Here is an 18,128-nt window from a genome sequence, read left to right as displayed (position 1 = left end):
AAGTTGCTAAGGCTGGCCTTGAACTTGCCATCCTCCTTCTTCAACCTCCTGAGTTGCTGGAATCACAGGTGTGCACCACTGCACCCAGCATTACATATTGCTTTAATCAGTTTTTGTATCACATGATGAAAATATCTAACAAAAATCACTTAGAGGAGGGAAAAATTTATTTAGGGCTCATGGTTTCAGAGATCTCCATCCACAGACAGTTGTCTCCATAGTTCCAAAAATCTCTCCTGCAGCTGCCCCAAGTGAGGCAGCCTGTCATGGGGGAAAAGCCCAGAGAAGGAAAGCTGCTCAGCTCACGGCAGGGTCAGAGAGCAGAGAGATGGGGGAGTGGGGTGGGGCCGCAGGAAAAATGCACCCTTCCAGGGCAGCCCGAAGTGACCCACCTCCTATGGCCACCTCCTACTTGCCTGCAGTTACCCAGTCAGTCCATTTAAACTAGGATGGGCTGGTAGGTTACAATTCTCATCACCTAATCATTTTACCTTGGGATATTCCTGCATTAACAGGAGTTTTTGGACCCCTCATGTCCAAATTGTAATAAACACATCAATTTTAAAATGACTCTGCACAAAAAAAAGCACCCTACGTATGTTAGCTACTATTATTATGCCCATAGCACGGTGCCTGGGATACAGCCAAAGCTGTAAAAAGCGTGGCTACTCATATGGGTTTCCATCCTTAACCTTGCAGAAGCCCCAACCTCAGAAAGTAATGAGGCTGTTGTTCCCGGTTTCTAGATGCTTCAGAGCCTCCACCTCACTGATGCCTTCAAGGAGTTTGCAGTCCTGACTTTGGGTTTGTGCTCTTTCTGCCAGTTCATTTTGTGTCTGACTTTGAGTTTCAACCGCTGCTCAGGTCTTCTGCTCTTTGCTTTTGATCTGTTCTCAAAATTTTTTAAAAAATATTTATTTCTTAGTTGTAGTTGGACACAATACCTTCATTTTATTTGTTTTTATGTGGTGCCGAGGATGGGACCCAGGGCCTCGCATGTGCTAGGCGAGTGCTCTACCGCTGAGCCACAACCCCAGCCCATGTTCTCAGCATTTTTGTTCTGGCTTCATGCCTTATTCCCAGGGCAGATCTCACTGGCATTAAGTCACATAGACCAGAGTCAAGTGCCTGCTCTATTACTCAGTAGCCATGTAACCTTAAAGGATTTAATAGATTTTCTCATCTGTAAAATGGGACTAGTAAAATGCTTATCTTGCAGGGTTGCTTAAAGATTATATGCAATCATGTGTTTGTAAACATTCAGCCCAATAAATGGTGCCAATAAATGCTTATTTTCTTGTATCTACTTCTCCCACAATCATCTGAAGTTAGTATATTGATATATGTTTGTTATTTTTGACAAATGTGCTTCAGCCCTGAGGCACATTCCAGACCTTTTTTTAAAAAATTGTTTTGAGCCAGGGTCTCATTAAGTGGCTTAGGGCCTCACCAAATTGCTGAGATTGGCTTTGGACTTATGATCCTCCTGCCTCAGTTTCCCAAGCCATTGGCATCGCACGCATGCATCATGGTGCCTGTCTGGTATATTGATATTTAAAAGGGAATGTAATCTTCCCTACTTGTGGCTGAGACTGCCAGTCACCACACAATACCCAAGAATACTTCCTTAGTATTTTGACCTTATTGCAATGTGGGAGGCACAACTAAAGACTGGGTCTTGTCACCTCCCTTCCCTTGAAGCCAGATGTTATCATGAATCTATTTCATGGCAATGACTTGATAAGTGTTCAGCTGTGGTATGGGCTAAATTGTGCCTTCCCCAAAAAGATGTGTTAAAAGTCCTGACCCCAGTACCACAATATGGGGGGTGGGACAACGTCCAGGGGGTCTCATTAAAGGGTCTTTCTTTCTGCCTAGGATAATCCAAGCCACCCTAAAACTTAGAATCTCAAATAATTAGTAAATAACAAGGCACAAATACTCAGAAATATATTTACAGAAAGTGAAGCCCATGCTAGATCTAGTCCACATGGATTCTAGAAGTAGACAAAAGACAACATGGCTCTGATGGTTTATTTAAGGGGGTGCATCAAAGGCAGGGATAAGGTTTCAAGGATGGAGTCTTACTTCCGGATGTCTTGCAGTCCTCAGGTTGATTGACATCTTGGCAGGTCACACCCATCTCAGGTGCTGTGTGGGCCATTGGCAGAGCGGGATAGAGATTCACATTGTCCCTGGGTAATTGACCAGAGGAAATGTCCACTGCTCATTCCCTGTCACCAGATGTCTCTATCCATGAGGCTTCTATGCACAGTGACCCACATGCAACCCATGGACGGCTCCCGATACCACAGGATACAATCTTATTTAGAAATGAGGTTTCCCCCTCTCCAGAGGTAAGCAAATTAAAATAAGATCATTAGGGTGGGTTAGGATACAACTAGTACCCTTCTTTAAAGGGGACATTTGGATTCAGAGATAGACATGTTCAGTGAGGATGACATGAATACAGATGGGGAAAAGACAGCCATGTGACCGGAGTGATGTACCCACACACCATGACCCGCAAGATCGCTGGCAAACACCAGAGGACGGAAGAAGCAAGGAAGGATTCTCCCTAGAGCCAGCAGAGAGAGAGTACGAGCCTGCCAACACTTTGACTGCAGACTTCTGGCCTCCAGAACTGCTCGACAATACATTTCTGTGGTTTACACCACCTGTGGTTGGTACTTTCTTTCTGGGAGCCCTAGGACATTAATACAGGTAGAATTTTAGGAAGCCTGAATAAACACTGAACAGGAAAGTATTTTGCAATTCAATGCATCTTTAGGCATTTTGATTTTTGCAATGTTCATATATGACTGATTTAAGAGGAATGGGTTGAAATTGGATGAGATGATCAAAGGCTCTTTGTTCTGCTTTAGCTCTGTGTTCTTGAGGGCCCTGCAGAGCAACCAGGGAGGGTCAGATTTTAGTGATATGAGAGACTTCAGGAGAGGAACCTTTGGGAGGAATGCTATCAGGGTGACTGGGTAGCTTTTATTGAGCTGGGGCCAGAATTCTCAGCTACTGGTTGGCAGTCACAGGTATAAAGGTTAAGGGTCAGGACAGATTTGAATTTTCTTTTTTTTCTGTGTTGAGGATTGAACCCAGGGTCTTACACATGCTAAGTCTCTCAGTCAGCTTTTTGTCCCTGTGACAATATACCTGAGAAAAACAAAGGAGCAGCTCACCTTCTGGCCTACAAGGAGAGAGGAAGGGAGGGAGGGAGTGAGGGAAAGAGTGGTGGGGATAGAAGGAGAGAGAGGTGGCACACACCTGTAATCTCATTGACTCTGGAGGCTGAGGCAGGAGGATTGCAAATTTAAGGCCAGCCTCAAATTTAGTGAAGCTCTAAGCAACTTTGCCAGACCCTGTCTCAATTGGGGTCTGAGGCTGTAGCTCAGTGACAGAGTACTTGTCTAGCATGTACGAGGCACTGGGTTTGATCCTTAGGACCACATGAAAATAAACAAATAAAATAAAGGCATTCTGTCCATCCAAAACTACAATTTTTTTAATTGAATGGACTGACTGGGTGGTAAAGACCTCCTGGGTTCAATCCCTAGTACAGAAGGTTGGGGGAGAGGAAGGGCAGGGATAAGATTTACTAGCTCCACCTTCTAAAGTTTTCACTATTTCTCAATAGTGTCATCAAATTATGAATCCATCAATGGATTAAGCCGTAATGAGGTCAGAGCCTTCATAATCCAATCACTTTCCTTTGAACATTGCTGCATTGGAGACCAAGCCTTCAACACATGAGCCCTTGGGGGGCATTCTAGATCTGAACTATAGCACTAGGCAAGTACTTTACCATTGGGCCACATACCCCTCAGACCAGACTTGCATTTAAATCTAGGCTTCACCCTTACTTGTTGTGTGATGCTGGGCAAGCTACTGAATTACTCTGAGCTTCGGATTCCTTATTTATAAAATGGAACAATTATAGCTCCTATGATATAGGGTTCTCATGGTGATTTAATGACATAACATGTCCAGTAGAAAAAAAGATAAAGACACATCCTATCTCTACCCAATCCAGGATGTAGATTTTTCTGCTCTGATTACCTACCCTTACAGAGTAGGGTACAAGTGGGTACAAGACTACAAGTGGACAGACTGGATTCTGTCCAGTTTGTTTGTTCCTTCTTACCTATGTGGATTCATTCAGTAAACATGCTAAATATATTCTACTATGTGTCTACTACATAACAAGTGATGAGAAAATGTGGTGAGCCAGACCTGACAATAGCATCCAAACACAGACAACTCAAAGGATGATTAAAAAGTAGAGGCAAAGTTGTTTGGGTGCCCTTCCCCTCCTCTCAATATCATATTTTGAGATTTCTGCTATGGCTGTCTTGTTCTACTCAGTCTCAGTAGATGCGTCTTCTCAGGAGGACTTTGCTCTTCTTTTTAGAAATTTTTTTTGTGTACATATACATGACAGTAGAGTGTATTTTAACACACACATTGGAGTATAAATTAGGATCCCATTTTTGTGGTTGCACATGAGAACTTGCTCTTATTGAGAGAGGATAAAGATGCTGAATGTTCTCAGGATTGGGATTGTGGCTCAGTGGTAGAGCGCTCACCCAGAACGTGCGAGACCCTGGGTTCGATTCTCTGTACCACATAAAAATAAATAAAATGAAGGTATTGTGTCCAACTGCAACTAAAAAATAATTTTTTAAAAAAGATGCTTGTTCTCATACTATAGAGTAAATAACTACTAATCTCTTGAAGGAGGAACCTGCAACTGAGCCTCAGGTAAAGCTGCTTGCTTCCAGGAAGGTTCTTCCTATGCATGGAAAGCACCAAGTTTCCAGGCAGGAAGGCCCAGAGAAATCAGTCTGAACTCTGAATCCACAGCGGAGAATCTAGCCATGCAGAAGTGACCTAGGTCCAGGCAGTGACTCACCAATGATACTCAGTTGTCCTGTGTGGCTTGGTTGAGTAGGGAGCAGAAAATGGCCCTCCCTGTCTCCATGGTCACTACCCTGCCTCATCTGTGTACCAAGCATGTTCTGATTAGGTTTCACAGGATGTCCTAGGGAGATACTGAGGCAGGACAAAATTATAGCCTGAATGGGGACATGAGCACACATGGTAGACTACCAGATCTTTTCCCTACTGATTGTAAATGCTGCATTCATTGTGTATCAAGTTCTCCAATGTATACAGAACTGTTCTAGACTCTGTTCTATCCTACTGTTGTCTCTTCCTGCTCTAGCATCAGGCTGTTTTAAAGATTGTCGCCTAATAAAAACATTTTTTGATATCTAGTAGAGAAAATCCTCTCCCTTCTTTTGCAAGAATGTGTTGACTATTCTTCAATGACTGTTCCAGATGAACTTTTGAAATTAGCCTTCGAGCTATCAGAGCATCTTGTTGAACACCTGCATATGCCAGGTGCTGAGCACTCTGCAAAGCCAAGCTCTGGATCCCTGTCCTTGGGGCTCAAAAACTAGCTGAGAAATGTTGCCAGACAAATGGAAAGTAACAACATGAATTTCAGTTATAGATAACAAGAGTCAAATGAGTGGGAAGTCAGGGTAGACAGAAGTAGTGGGAGTTCCATTGTCCCTTAGGTAAGTCATGGAAGGCTCAACGGAGGAGGTGACGTTGGACTGGACTCTGATGAATAAGCAGGAGTTTGTTGGTACAGATGTCAAGAAACGCTTTGTTTTAAGGAAGTCAGAGAAAGCTTCTTGGAGGAGACACATTTCACTTGAGGACCACGAGTTTGCCAGATTCGGAGGGTGAAGGAGGGAGGGATCACTTGAGCCTGGAATGTCACAAAAAAGGCTTTCTGAACACATTTGTCTTGGGTTTCGATATGGTGGAGTCAGAAAAAAATCTCTGGAAGAGGCAATTTAATAAAAAAGATTTTATTTGATAGTAATATAAGGAGATCACATTTATCCTGGGCTTCAGTGGGTGAGCGAACACTTCACAAGAGGGAGAAAAGAAGAGAAAGGCACCATGGAGTTCGACCAGACTCAGAAAAGGCTTCTTGGAGCCACTTCAAGGGTGGGCTTTCTGCCCACCCTCCAAGACCCAAGATGTAGGATCTAAAGGTGCTACCTGTGTAGATGCTGTGAATTCCGAGGTGGTGGCTCTGCCGTTCCCACTTCCCAGCTTGGGTAACCTCAGAGAAGGATCCGCGAGGGACTGCGGCGCAGGTTTGCGGAGCCCACAAGCAGAGCTGAATGCTTTATGTCCGAATCGACCAATGGGCTAGCGGCACCCGGTTGCCAGGGCGACGGAGCTAGCAGGGGCGGAGTTAGGGCCCTAGGGGCGGGGCCTGGGCGGGGCTTATATAAGCGGACAGCAGGCGGAAGGCGGGGCGTGGGGTCGGTGGCTGCTGGGCGCGCGGGGCGCAGGCCGCGGGGCCGGAGCCGGGGGGAGCGAGCGAGCGGAGGCGTCGAGGATCCGATTCACTCGCTAGGGAGACCTATGGGCCGAAGCCGTGTAAATGCGTTTTAAGGCGAGTGCAGGGAGTGGCTTGGGGAGCCTTGGGGAGCGGGCGCCCTCGGCTTCGGTGCTGACCTGCCTCCTGGCCCCTCTTGCCTCCTCTCAGCAGGGGCCTCGGCTCCGCAACTGCCACTCCTTCTCGGGGTGTTGCACAAGTTTCGAGGTCACCGGCGACCCCCCCTAGCAGCGCGCCTGGCTCTGGCCCCCGCGAAGGAGGACGGGGCTTGGTAAGGGGGTATGGGGGTTGGGACGGAACCTCAGTCCTGCGCTCGAGAGGGGTCAGTCGGGCAGAATCCCGGCTTTAGATTCGCGCCCCAGAGTCCGCGGACCCCGCCCACCATGTGGCACCTTCATGCTTGCTTAGAATTCTAGCATGACAGGACCAATCATTTACAAACGGGGAAACCGAGCTCTGAGAGGGGTCGGAAAGTACCCAAGGTCACATAGCAGAGAGCGGACTCGAACCTAAGCTGCTGTTTTCAGGCTGAGAATCTTTGGCTTGACCGCAGGCATCCTTTCTAGGTGGGCGTGGTCAGGATTGGGGGCGCCTTGGAAACTTCCCCACCCAGATGTCTTAGATTTCCTGCCCCCTTGTTATTTACCTCTTTCCAAACCCAGAATTTCGGAACTGGAAATGGTCTCCGAAACAATCCATCCATTTTACAAGTGGGGCAACTGAGGCTGACAGACATGACATTTAGGCATACAATGTTTTGTCCCATCCAGAATTCCTGACCGTCCCCAACGTTCCCAGTGAACCCAAACTCCCAAGCTTGTCCTGGGGGCGGGGCGTGACGGAATTTGGAAGGCAAGGGGCGCAGCGGATCCTGCCTCTTAGCTGTGCCCTCCACCTCTCTCCTCCTCGGCTCCCCCCCCCCCCCCCCCCCCGCAGTGTGTTGCATACTTTCTAAGGCGGAGGCGGCGGCGGCAGCGGCGGCTGTTCCTGCTCAGCATGGCCGGCTACCTGAGTGAATCGGACTTTGTGATGGTGGAGGAGGGCTTCAGTACCAAAGACCTGCTGGAGGAACTCACTTTGGGGGCCTCACAGGCCACCACGGTGAGAGGCTGGGAGTGGGGGATGGGTCCCCTGTCCTCTCCTCTGGAGGGGCTCCTAGGGCCCTCATATTATTCTTCCACTTATTTGGTATTCAGTCCTAAATATTTGCCAGAGACTGGCTCATTTTATCTCCAGTTTCCATTCTTGCCCCCAAATCTGCCCCTCCTGTGTTCCCTGCCTTGATGAACAAACAGTATCAATGCCATGTACCCAGCCTTTCAGTACAGCAGACTGGGAGTTCTCTACTTTTCCTCCTTTACCTCCCACATGTAAACATCACCCATCTCTGTGAGGTCTGCCTCCTTAAATAACCCTCCAGGGATTCAGTCCTCATCATCATGTAGTTCAGTCCTCATCTCTCTAAAGGCCTCCTGAGCAACCCCCTGTTTCATCCCACCTTTCTAACTATATCATAGCCCTGCTCAAAATCAGAATTCTGTTGCTACAGGATCAAGTCTGTTTCCATTGCCCCATTTCTGCCTTTATATTCCCACAGTATGTATTATGCTCCATCAGAGCTGAACTACTCTATTCATATTTCCCTGTGATGCCTTATGTTCTATTACCCTGCCTTTACCCAGGCTGTCCTCTCTGTCTGGAACATCCAGACAGAGAACATCCAGACAGCATCTCCCCTTTACCCATTTCTAGTATTCCTTTCTTTTCATCTGTGTTGCTTTTTCCTGATTGCCCCAAGCACAGATTTTATTTCCTTCTCTGTGGCCCCCAATACATTTTGTGGAAACATCCTGCTAGCACTCACTGAAGGGGTCTCTTCTGACCGAAGCCCCTTTAGGGCTAGAGACCTGTCTGATCATCTCTGTCCCTTAGCAGCCTATCTAATACGAGAGATGGGCATGAGGAAAAAAGTGTTGCAGGAAAAGGAAAATGAGTCTCAAGGAAGGTCTAAATAATGTATCTTACCCAAGCTCATACATGTTCAGCCTTCAAGCCAGTTTTACAACCTCAAGGCTTCATGAGCAACTGTGTGTGGAAGGTGATGGGCTGTAGGCCACAGCATCTGCCTTTCCTGGTGCAGACTGATGTATATGCAGTTCTGTTACTTTGGAAGCACAGGCAAAATGCAACAGCAGCATTCAAGGCTAAGTTGCTTCACAGGTTTGGGGTAGTGGCATTTGGAAGGAGACCTGAAGGTAGATTGGGATTTTGCTAAATCCAGTGGAGGAGTTGGTGGGAACAAAGGCTTGGAGGTAGAAAAATGATCCAGCCTATAGTTGGCATTTTAGCTGTGTTGAGGGGAGGGGTGAGAGCTGGATCACAGGGCCTTGAATGCCAGGCTAAGGAGTTTGCCTTCCATCCTACACAACAGGATAACTTTGTGGCCAGAACTGAACTGGAGGTAGGTATTTGGAATGATTATGGATGGCTTGCACCGGGAGGGAGCTGGGTATTGTAGTGTCTCACATCCATCCACCTCTTGTTGTGCAGGGCAAGGTTGCTGCCTTCTTTGTGGCAGACCTGGGTGCCGTGGTGAGAAAGCACTTTTGCTTTCTGAAGTGCCTGCCTCGAGTCCGGCCTTTTTATGCTGTCAAGTGCAACAGCAGCCTGGGCGTGCTGAAGGTCCTGGCTGAGCTGGGGCTGGGCTTCAGCTGTGCTAACAAGGTGAGCTCCTGCCCTCACCTGGGCACTGATCTTTGATGCCTACTGATTGTGGCCCTGATGGGTGGTTGGGCCCTGGGAAGGAGTGACCTGCAGTTGGCCCCTACCTTCTGGGAAAGCCACCCACTCAGGAGGAGGCTCCAGGGATGAGGGAGGAAGAAATGCGCATGAAATTTGTTAGACTTGAAGTTCCAAATTGGAACATTGTGTGTCCCTGGGTAGATGGGTCTCTTTTTTAATGGAGGTTTTTAAATGTCTTGGCATAGAGCTATATGTGGTATTCTTCCAATTAAAACAAAACAAAACACATCTACATTGTTGGTTTTATTTTTTCTTTTATAATATTAATGTGTGAATGTGCTTTTTTTTAACTAATCCTTTTACAATTTTTTTGTTGCTGCCAATTTTACTGGCTTTCTAATTTGATTTCTGCTGTTATCTTAATTCCTCCTACTGGCTTTTGATCAACTTTGCTTATGTACTGTCACTCAATAGTCATTGAACCACAATTGTGACTGCTTGGTAGAGCTAGAGGTATAGCATTGCACAAGATAAACTCTGTTGTCCTTGAGTAGAATGCCTACTTCATCTATTTTCATTCTGTTCTGACTAGATTAAAAAGCCTTTAAGCTATAAAGTTTCCTCGGTACGGTTTTGAACATATCTCATTTATTTGGCAAATATTTACTGAGCAGCTAGAGTGGGGCCAAATATTATTCTAGGTGGGTATTCAGCCATGAATCAAACAAAACAAAAAAAGCCCTTCCTTCATGGAGCTTGCTTTTTAAAAAAATAAACAAAGGAAACTGTGAAAACAGAGTGTTTTAGGTTGTAAATGCTGGGGTGAAGAAGCAGGAAAGGGAAGTAGGGAATGTTGGGCGAGAGCACTGCATTGTTTTGGCCAGGGAAGGCTGTGCTGAAATTTGAATGCAGACCTGAAGGAGGCAGGGGATCAAGCCAGGTGGATAGCTAGGGGAAGAGCATTCCAGACAGAGGGAACAGCAGGTGCAAAGCTCTGAGATAGGAACAGACCTGCTGAGCATTGTTTTGGGATATTGTTGCTGTCCTCAGATTCTAGATGGTTAATAATGGTTGTTTTGAGGGAAATCCCTTTTAAACCCTGATGGGCAAGGGGGCTGGATGTTGTGAGGAGAGTTCTAGAAAGGACTGCTGGAATAGACAGGAAGAGAGCCAGCCTGGGCAGGATGGTGGGGAGAAGTGTGCATGGGGGTGGAGTGATCAGAACAAGGTCCTTTGCTGGGGAGTGAATGTTAATACTCCTGCTCTTCTTGGTGGTGAGTCTCTTGCTCTTGCTTTGCACATCTCATATTATGTGTGTCTTGCATAAAGCCCTGTGAAGCTCGTGGGAAGAAATCCAGAGCCAAGACTTTTGTCCTCCCAGCCACCTCCTGCAGCACACTGGGCCTCCACTTGGGGCGAGAAGGAACAGGATCCTTTGGTTCCCCTAGTCTAGAGGTGAAGGATAGGACAAAACCTCACTGACTGAAGTGCTGTGCTTCTGGAAACCCAGGGAGGAGGTGCCTGGCCTTTTAGTCTCTGGGGCTGGCCTCCAAAGGGCAGAACTGCTAGGTATAGGAGACCTTGAAGATGGTAGAAACTTCTACTGTTTGCTGAGGGCATCTGCTGTGCCAGGCACTTTGCCAAGAAGTTTCTGTACATGATCTCATTTTTTTCTCGCAACAGCCCTCTGAGGTCATGATTTTATCAGGATACTGACAACAGTCTTGTGGAGACACATTACATATATAAGGAAATGAAGCACAGAGGTTGAGAGATTTGCTCAGGGTCATGCATTGGGAGGTGACAGCTTGAGTCTAGCAATGTGGTCACCAACTCCATTGCTGTTGTCTTTTCCAAGGTCCTTGGAAAAGGAGGTGGCTGAGCTGGTACTTGACTAATGTCGTCTGCCCTCATTTCCCTATAAGGGCAAGTAGAGGTCTGAGCTCCCTCCTGTGGTTCGGATCATGCAGACCCTTTGGGGCATCATTTACAGAGGGGTGGCTCCTGGGAATTAAAAGTTTTTTTTTTTTTTTCTTTGCAGCACTGGAGATGGCCTCCTACTTGTTAGACAAGCACTTTCTCTTAAGCTCCATTCTCAGCCTGATTTAGAATTTTTCTTAAAGGGGAGAGGCTGCCCTCTTCTGGTTGATATTAGTGGGTGGCCATGCTTAATGGCACCATGCCGTAGTGGACATTGACCAAGGGAAGGGCCTGGCATGAGCTAGGGCTGGATGTATAGACAGACACCCATTCGACATGTTCCAGAGCCAGGGGCACAGGCCATGGCTAGCACAGGGCTCAGGTCCATCTGGTCTTCTTCCCATGGACCTTATGTCATTGTTCCAAACCCATCCCTTGTCTTTAGCTGACTCCCTCAGCTTCCTTCTATCCTTAGAAGCCTTCCTTGGACACTACATCCTCCTCCAGCCCAGTGCCTTGCTCCCCCACGATGGTCAAATCAGCAGGGTTGTCTGCATGCTTGCCTGTCCCCACTCAATGCCTCATCCCCCAATACCGCTCCTCAGGCCACTGCTGCCCAGCCTTCACTCTTACTGCTGCAAAGAATTTCCTGTTATCAAGGTACCCAACGACCTTCAAGATCCAATGAGCACTTTATTTGAAGCAGTAATTGTGAGTTTTTCAGATAATACATTGATTCATTCACCCAAAGATAAAGTAGGGCATCAGTTTTATATCTCCATAGATAATGACCATTATGGGTTTGGTGGATATATAGCATCTACAAAACACATCAGCGAGTCACAGAGAGTATATAAAATATGTTGCAATTTTATAACAGTATATAAAAAGCACTTGTGGTACATACTGTTCCACACAACTTTAAACTCAGTAGGTATTGGAGATATGTTCATGTTGACACATCTGGACCTGGTCTGAAGATACTCCTTGCTCCTCTTTTTATCTGACATATTTTATTGTTTATTTATTTGGTATCAGGGATTGAACCCTGGGGGACGGGGGGGGGAGGCTTAATCACTGAGCCACATCTCCAGCCCTTTTTTTTTTTTTTAATTGGTTGTTCAAAACATTACAAAGCTCATGACATATCATCTTCCATACATTTGATTCAAGTGGGTTATGAACTCCCATTTTTTACCCCAAATACAAGTTGCAGAATCACATCGGTTACACATCTCCAGCCCTTTTTATTGTTTATTAGAGACAGGTTCTCTCCAAGTTGCTTAGGGACTCGTTAAGTTGCTGAGGCTGGCTTTGAACTTGTGATCCTTCTGCCTCAGCCTCCCGAGTTGCTGAGACTACAGATGTGTGCCACCCTACCAGGCACTATCTGACCTCTTAACTGCATTCTACTCAGCAACATATTCTTAAAAAATAACATTCATGTGTGCCCTAGAGAGTTCAGAGATATGTAAGAGGACAGAGTGTGCTGCAGGGCTGCCCCACCTTCGCTAGGCACTGCTGCTCGTTGAGAATGACATTATCATCTGTGGATTTGTCTCCCTCTTCTCTTCTCCTGAGTCCTTGGGCCAGGCTTCTCCCAGCATCTACTGCTTTCTAAATGGTAGCATTCCTCCCTGTTCTGTCTTAGACCCCCTCTCTTGTAAAGTCTTCCTCCTCTTAGAGAATTTCATCTCGTCTCAATGCTTAAATACCATCAGTATGCCAGAGCCTCCCACATATTAACCTCCAGCTCCTACTTGTCTGTCTAGCTGACTGGCCAGCAGAGGCCTGGACCAGGTTGCTCACACACACCCCTGATCTCCCCCTCTTCCTCTCATGAGGATGCCTAGGTCTGCTGGGAGTGTGTGTGCCTCTCACATATCCTCACCCCTCATCCCTACATGCCGTACATCACTCAGCTTAGTAGCCAGCCTCTGGAACACATCTCCCAGTCTTTCCAGAGCTGGTTATGTCATCTCTCCCAGGGCAATTATGACAGCCAGTGACCACTCTCCCCAGAATCCCCTCAGGCCACTCCTCAGGTGACAGAATAATAAACACTTAGACCTTGTGTTTAAAATATAGTTCTGTGTCATTTCCCTTCTTGAAACTCTTAAAATTCTTTCCATCATCTTCTGGGTAAACTATAAACCTACCAGCAGTTTCTTGGTTTTTCTCGGGAGCTCTGTCCACCTCCTGACCTCATCTTCCTCACTACATGTACCCTGCCCAAGCCAAGCCAACAGCCTCTGTTCTTTGGTTTGCCTGAGCACCTTCTTGCCCCAGAATCTCTGTCCAGGTTGCTTTGTCTCCTGGAAACCTTCTTTTCTTCCTTCTTGGTCTGGCAGAGGCCCCCAGCAGGCTTTGCTTCAATTCCTGACCCCCAGAAAGGCTGTCCTTTATCCCTCACACCCAGGTCTCTTGGTCCCGCATTCTCTAGCATCCTGTACTTTTTCTTCAACCTTTTAATAATTTATAATTCCACCATTATTCAGTATCCATCTGTGACTGTCTGTCTTTCCCAGCAGCTTGAAAGCTCCATGGGGTCAGATGTGCTGACTTGTTTTCATTAGCACCCATCAGAGAGTCTTAGAACTCAATAAATGCATAAGAGACTCCTGTCAGTGCAGGTTGAGGTATGGCAGTTGCAGTCCCAGCTGTGTCATTATAAACTATGTGACTTTGGACAAGTCACCTAACCTCTTTTGAGTCTCTTACTTATAAGAGTATTATGAAGGTTAATTGAGAATGCATTTAAAATTCAAGCTAAATGCAATGGCTGGCATATATCGAGCCTTTATAAATGATAATATTTAAGTATTTATAATCAAAGCTAAATCACAGGTGTTATCATTGTTTCTTCCCCTCACCTCATGTGGCAAGGCAGGGAGCAAAAACACACTTTCACATGCACTTGACCTCATGGTGGAGGCCACATCCACCTCTGGGAAGCAAGCTGTGGGGGGACTGAGTCTGGCTCTGGAGCTGGACCTTTGTGTCCTACTCTGCTACTTACTGACAGTATCTTCATAGGCAGGTGCACCTCTCTGAACTCAATTTTGTACTCCGTGAAATGTGGCCAGTAAATACTCCATAGGTATAGGCAGTATGTGAAATAATGCATATAAATACCTAGTGCTAAAAATTTGCTAAATCAAAAATTAGAGTTTAATTACAAACTCAGGTGGTTACAAATGGCTCTTATGTCTCCTGCCATGTTTCAAAACTGGCTCGCTCTTGACTTCTTTCCCTTATTCATGAAGAGTCAGACTTGATTTGAAAGTTGGTTTTGCCATCTACGGGTTCCATAGCCTCTCTGAGCACCAGTTTCCTTCTGTGTAGAATGGAGCTAATACCCGCCTGAATGGGTTATTGTAAGGACTGAATAAACTGATGCATTTAAAGCAGGGGTCAGCAAACTATGGACAGTGGTCCAAAGCTAGCTTACTACCTGACTGCATCAAGTTTTACTGGATCACAGCCATACTCTTTCATTTATGCATTGTCTCTGGCTGCTTTGGTGCCACAATGGCAACTGAATAGTCTGACAGAGATCACATGATGTGCAGAGCTTGAAATATGATTCAGACCTTCTATAAAAAAAGGTCTACCAACACTTCATATCAAGCACCTCTGTCAGGGCAGCTTGTGGCAGGTGCTCAATGAACATGGCTACTCTCACAACCGCCACCACTGCCTCCACCACCAGCATCATTGTCTGTACCATTAATGCAGCAATCAAGTAGTGCTGTATTCTATAAAGGTGAGGAAGAGCGGGGGGTGTAGCTCAGGGCAGAGCATTTGCCTAGCATGCTCAAAGCTCTCTGTTCCCTCCTCAGCCTTGCAAAACAAACAAACAAACAAACAAACAAAAAACCCAGAAAAACCAAACAGATACACAAAAGGTGAGGAAGAGGAGGCCTTAGGGGAGAGGGGCTGAGTTGGGAGTCACCCAGCATGGTACCCTGCATAGCATAGATCTTTGGGGCTGGGTGATCTCCCAGAAAGCTGCTCAGTCTTTTTTGGGGAGGTACCAGGGATTGAACTCAGGGGCACTCGACCACTGAGCCACATCCTCAGTCCTATTTTTTTGTACTTTATTTAGAAACAGGGTCTCACTGGGTTGCTTAGCACCTCACTTTGGCTGAGGCTGGCTTTGAACTCATGATCCTCCTGCCTCAGCCTTCTGAGCTGCTAGGATTACAGGCGTGTACCACTGTGTCCAGCTAGGTGCTCAGTCTTATAGACTTTCTAATACACAAAGTAATGGTCTTATTTATCAAGTGGATAAAGTTATATATATTTATAAGACACAACATAATTTTTTGGGGGGTGGTACTGGGGATTGAGCCCAGGGGTGCTCTACTGCTGAGTTGCATCTCAGCCCTTTTCTTTTTCTTTCTTTTTTTTTTTTTGGAGACAGGTTCTCACTCAGTTGCCAAAGCTGTCTTCAAACTTGCAATTCTCTTGCCTCAGCCTCCCAAACTGCTAGGATTACAGGCATGTGCCACCACACCTGGCTGCAACATAATATTTTGATATTTACATTGTGGGATGGCTAAATCAAACTGACATAACACATTGATGCACATATTCATTTTTTTGTGATGAGAACACCTAATCTACTCTTAGCAATTTCCAGGCATACAGTACATTATTATTGGTTACAGTCACCAAGATATACAAGAGATCTCTTGGACTTATCTTTGACACTGTGTATCCTTTGACAACCCCACAGCTCCTCTACCTTGCTGGCCAACACCATTCTATTCTCTGCTTTAAATTTGAGATTTTTAGACTCTACATACAAGTGTGAATCATATGGTATTTGTCCTTCTGTCTCTGATTTATTTCAATTAACATAATGTCCTCCAGGTTCATTCATGTCATCACAAATGACCAATTTCCAGGCACTGGGGATGTGGCTCTGTGGTACTATGCTTGCCTAGGATGTATGCAGCCCCTGGGATCAATTACCAGCATCACAAGAGAAAAAATGTATAAATGACAAGATAGTTTTCCTTTTTTAAGGCTGAAGAGTATTCCATTGTGTGTATGTGTGTATGTATGTATGTATGTATGTATATATATATATATATATACACACACACACACACAACATTTTCTTTATCTGCTCATCCATCAGTGAATGTTTAGGTTGATTCTATAACTTGGCTAATTATGAATGATGCTGGAATGAACATGAAAGTGTAGAAGACATGTCTTTGACATACTGATTTCAATTTCGTTCTTTTTTTTTTTTTTGGTACTAGGGATCGAACTCAGGGGTGCTTTATCACTGAGCCATATCCCCAGCCCTATTTTATATTTTATTTAGAGATAGCTTAGATTTTACTCCCTTTTGCTGAGGCTGGCTTTGAACTCATGGTCCTCCTGCCTCAGCCTCCTGAGCTGCTGGGATTACAGGCATGCACCACCCCTTTTTATTTTTATTTAGAGACCAGGTCTTGCTAAGTTGCTTAGGTCCTTGCTAAGTTTCTGAGGCTGGCCTCAAACTTGCAATCCTCCTGCCTCAGCTTCTCAGGTCACTGGGATTACAGGTTTGTGCCACTGTGCCTGGCTCTGATTTCAGTTTCTTTGGATATATACCCAGTATAGGATTTCTGGATCCTAATAGCTCTACTTTTAATTTTTTGAGGAACTTCCATACTGTTTTCCAAGTAATATTCATTTAACATTTAAATTTGCCAGAAAAATGTATCAGAAGCCTGTCATCAGGACCATCATGAGTCCCTATAGGGCCTTCATGTGAATTAGAAAATGTACCCCTTAAGAGACTTAATTGTTATAATAAATATGCTGATTTTATAAGAATTAGATGATTTACTACCAGTGAGTTATAATAAATGTATGAACAACCTCTCTAATTGCTGTGAATGGGACTCCTCAGGATTGTTCAGCGCACCACGGGATGACTGTATGCAGCAGCGCAGAGTGAGTGAATCAGCATAAAGTCCTGATTTTTGTTTATCTGTTGTCTTAAAGGGATGGCCCACTTGTTACAGACCCCCCCATGTGTAGCTAAGACTTTGCCCCTCACCTGTGCTTCCTTGGCTCCCATGGGCCAGCAGGCCCTGGTGCCTCCTCACCACCACCTTTGGGACCCCACAGGCAGAGATGGAGTTGGTCCAGCGCATTGGTGTCCCTGCCAGTAAGATCATCTATGCCAACCCCTGTAAGCAAATCGCACAGATCAAGTATGCTGCTAAGCATGGGGTGCGGCTACTGAGCTTCGACAATGAGATGGAGCTGGCAAAGGTGGTCAAGAGCCACCCCAGTGCCAAGTAAGCTAAGAGTCACTCATGCAGGGAGGCTGGGCTGCTGGGTGTGGGCAGGAAGGGTGGGAGGTGTGGGGAGCTGGGAGAGGACCCTGTCTTGGACCTGGCCACACTTACAGGAGGTTGGGGTGGCTGCTCTCTGACTGGGCCCAGGATGCCAGGGTCTGACTAGATCAAAGGCACTGGTTACAAGCCAGGCAGAGAAGACCCATGGTATGGGGGTCAAGTCTCAGGCTTGAGAGAACCTGGGCAGGGGTGGGGGTGGTCAGGAAAGCTTCAGGAGGAGATGGCACATGAATTGGGCCCTGAGGAATGAATAAAATTTGGGAAGGGCACATAGTGAACTACATGAGCAAACAGACTGGTGTTGGAAACAGTATGGGTTATCCAAGGAGTCCACAGCAATGTGATGCAGCTGGAATACGCCATGATGGGCAAAGCACACAGTGAATGACATGCAGACGTGGATTCTGGAAGGGGTCAGGGCTGGACATTTTGCTCTGGCTGTGGCTTTTACAGATTACTGGGTACTCTGGGGATCCCAGGAAGGAGCCCTGGTGAAGAGCAGGTTGAGTGGCAGGCCACTCTGGTTTACCCAAAGCGGCTTCCATCGTGTTACTAGGGTTCTTCTTAAGACTTTTTTAGCAAAATGTTTCCCCTCATGCTTGAAATGTCTGAAAACTCTGACAGGTGTGGAGGCTGATTTGGAAGGATGGGAGCTGCCCAGG

The 18,128-nt window shown here is 46.1% G+C and overlaps 1 protein-coding gene across 3 annotated transcripts in view; it reads left to right on the top strand.

The window, feature by feature from the left end:
- The first annotated feature begins 6,364 nt into the window (after positions 1-6,364).
- The window catches only part of Azin2 (antizyme inhibitor 2), a 31,799-nt gene continuing 20,035 nt past the window's right edge, over positions 6,365-18,128 (top strand). The window contains exons 1-6 of one of the 3 annotated variants that reach the window (XM_046469126.1): positions 6,365-6,493; positions 6,587-6,707; positions 7,373-7,537; positions 8,868-8,897; positions 8,987-9,160; positions 17,234-17,406. In XM_046469126.1, the coding sequence (XP_046325082.1) occupies positions 7,433-7,537; positions 8,868-8,897; positions 8,987-9,160; positions 17,234-17,406 (482 nt within the window). In that variant the 5' untranslated portion in view covers positions 6,365-6,493; positions 6,587-6,707; positions 7,373-7,432. Of the gene's footprint in view, positions 6,494-6,586; positions 6,708-7,372; positions 7,538-8,867; positions 8,898-8,986; positions 9,161-17,233; positions 17,407-18,128 lie in introns of those variants that run through there. The other 2 variants (XM_046469125.1, XM_046469127.2) reach the window with 2 other exon arrangements.

This window comes from Marmota monax, unplaced genomic scaffold (genome assembly GCF_021218885.2).
Source record: "Marmota monax isolate L192 unplaced genomic scaffold, Marmota_monax_Labrador192_F-V1.1 WCK01_AAM20220418_F8-fsc00008, whole genome shotgun sequence".
NCBI lineage: Eukaryota > Metazoa > Chordata > Mammalia > Rodentia > Sciuridae > Marmota > Marmota monax.
Note: the sequence above shows the minus strand (reverse complement) of the source record. Positions and strands in the feature narration are given on the sequence as shown.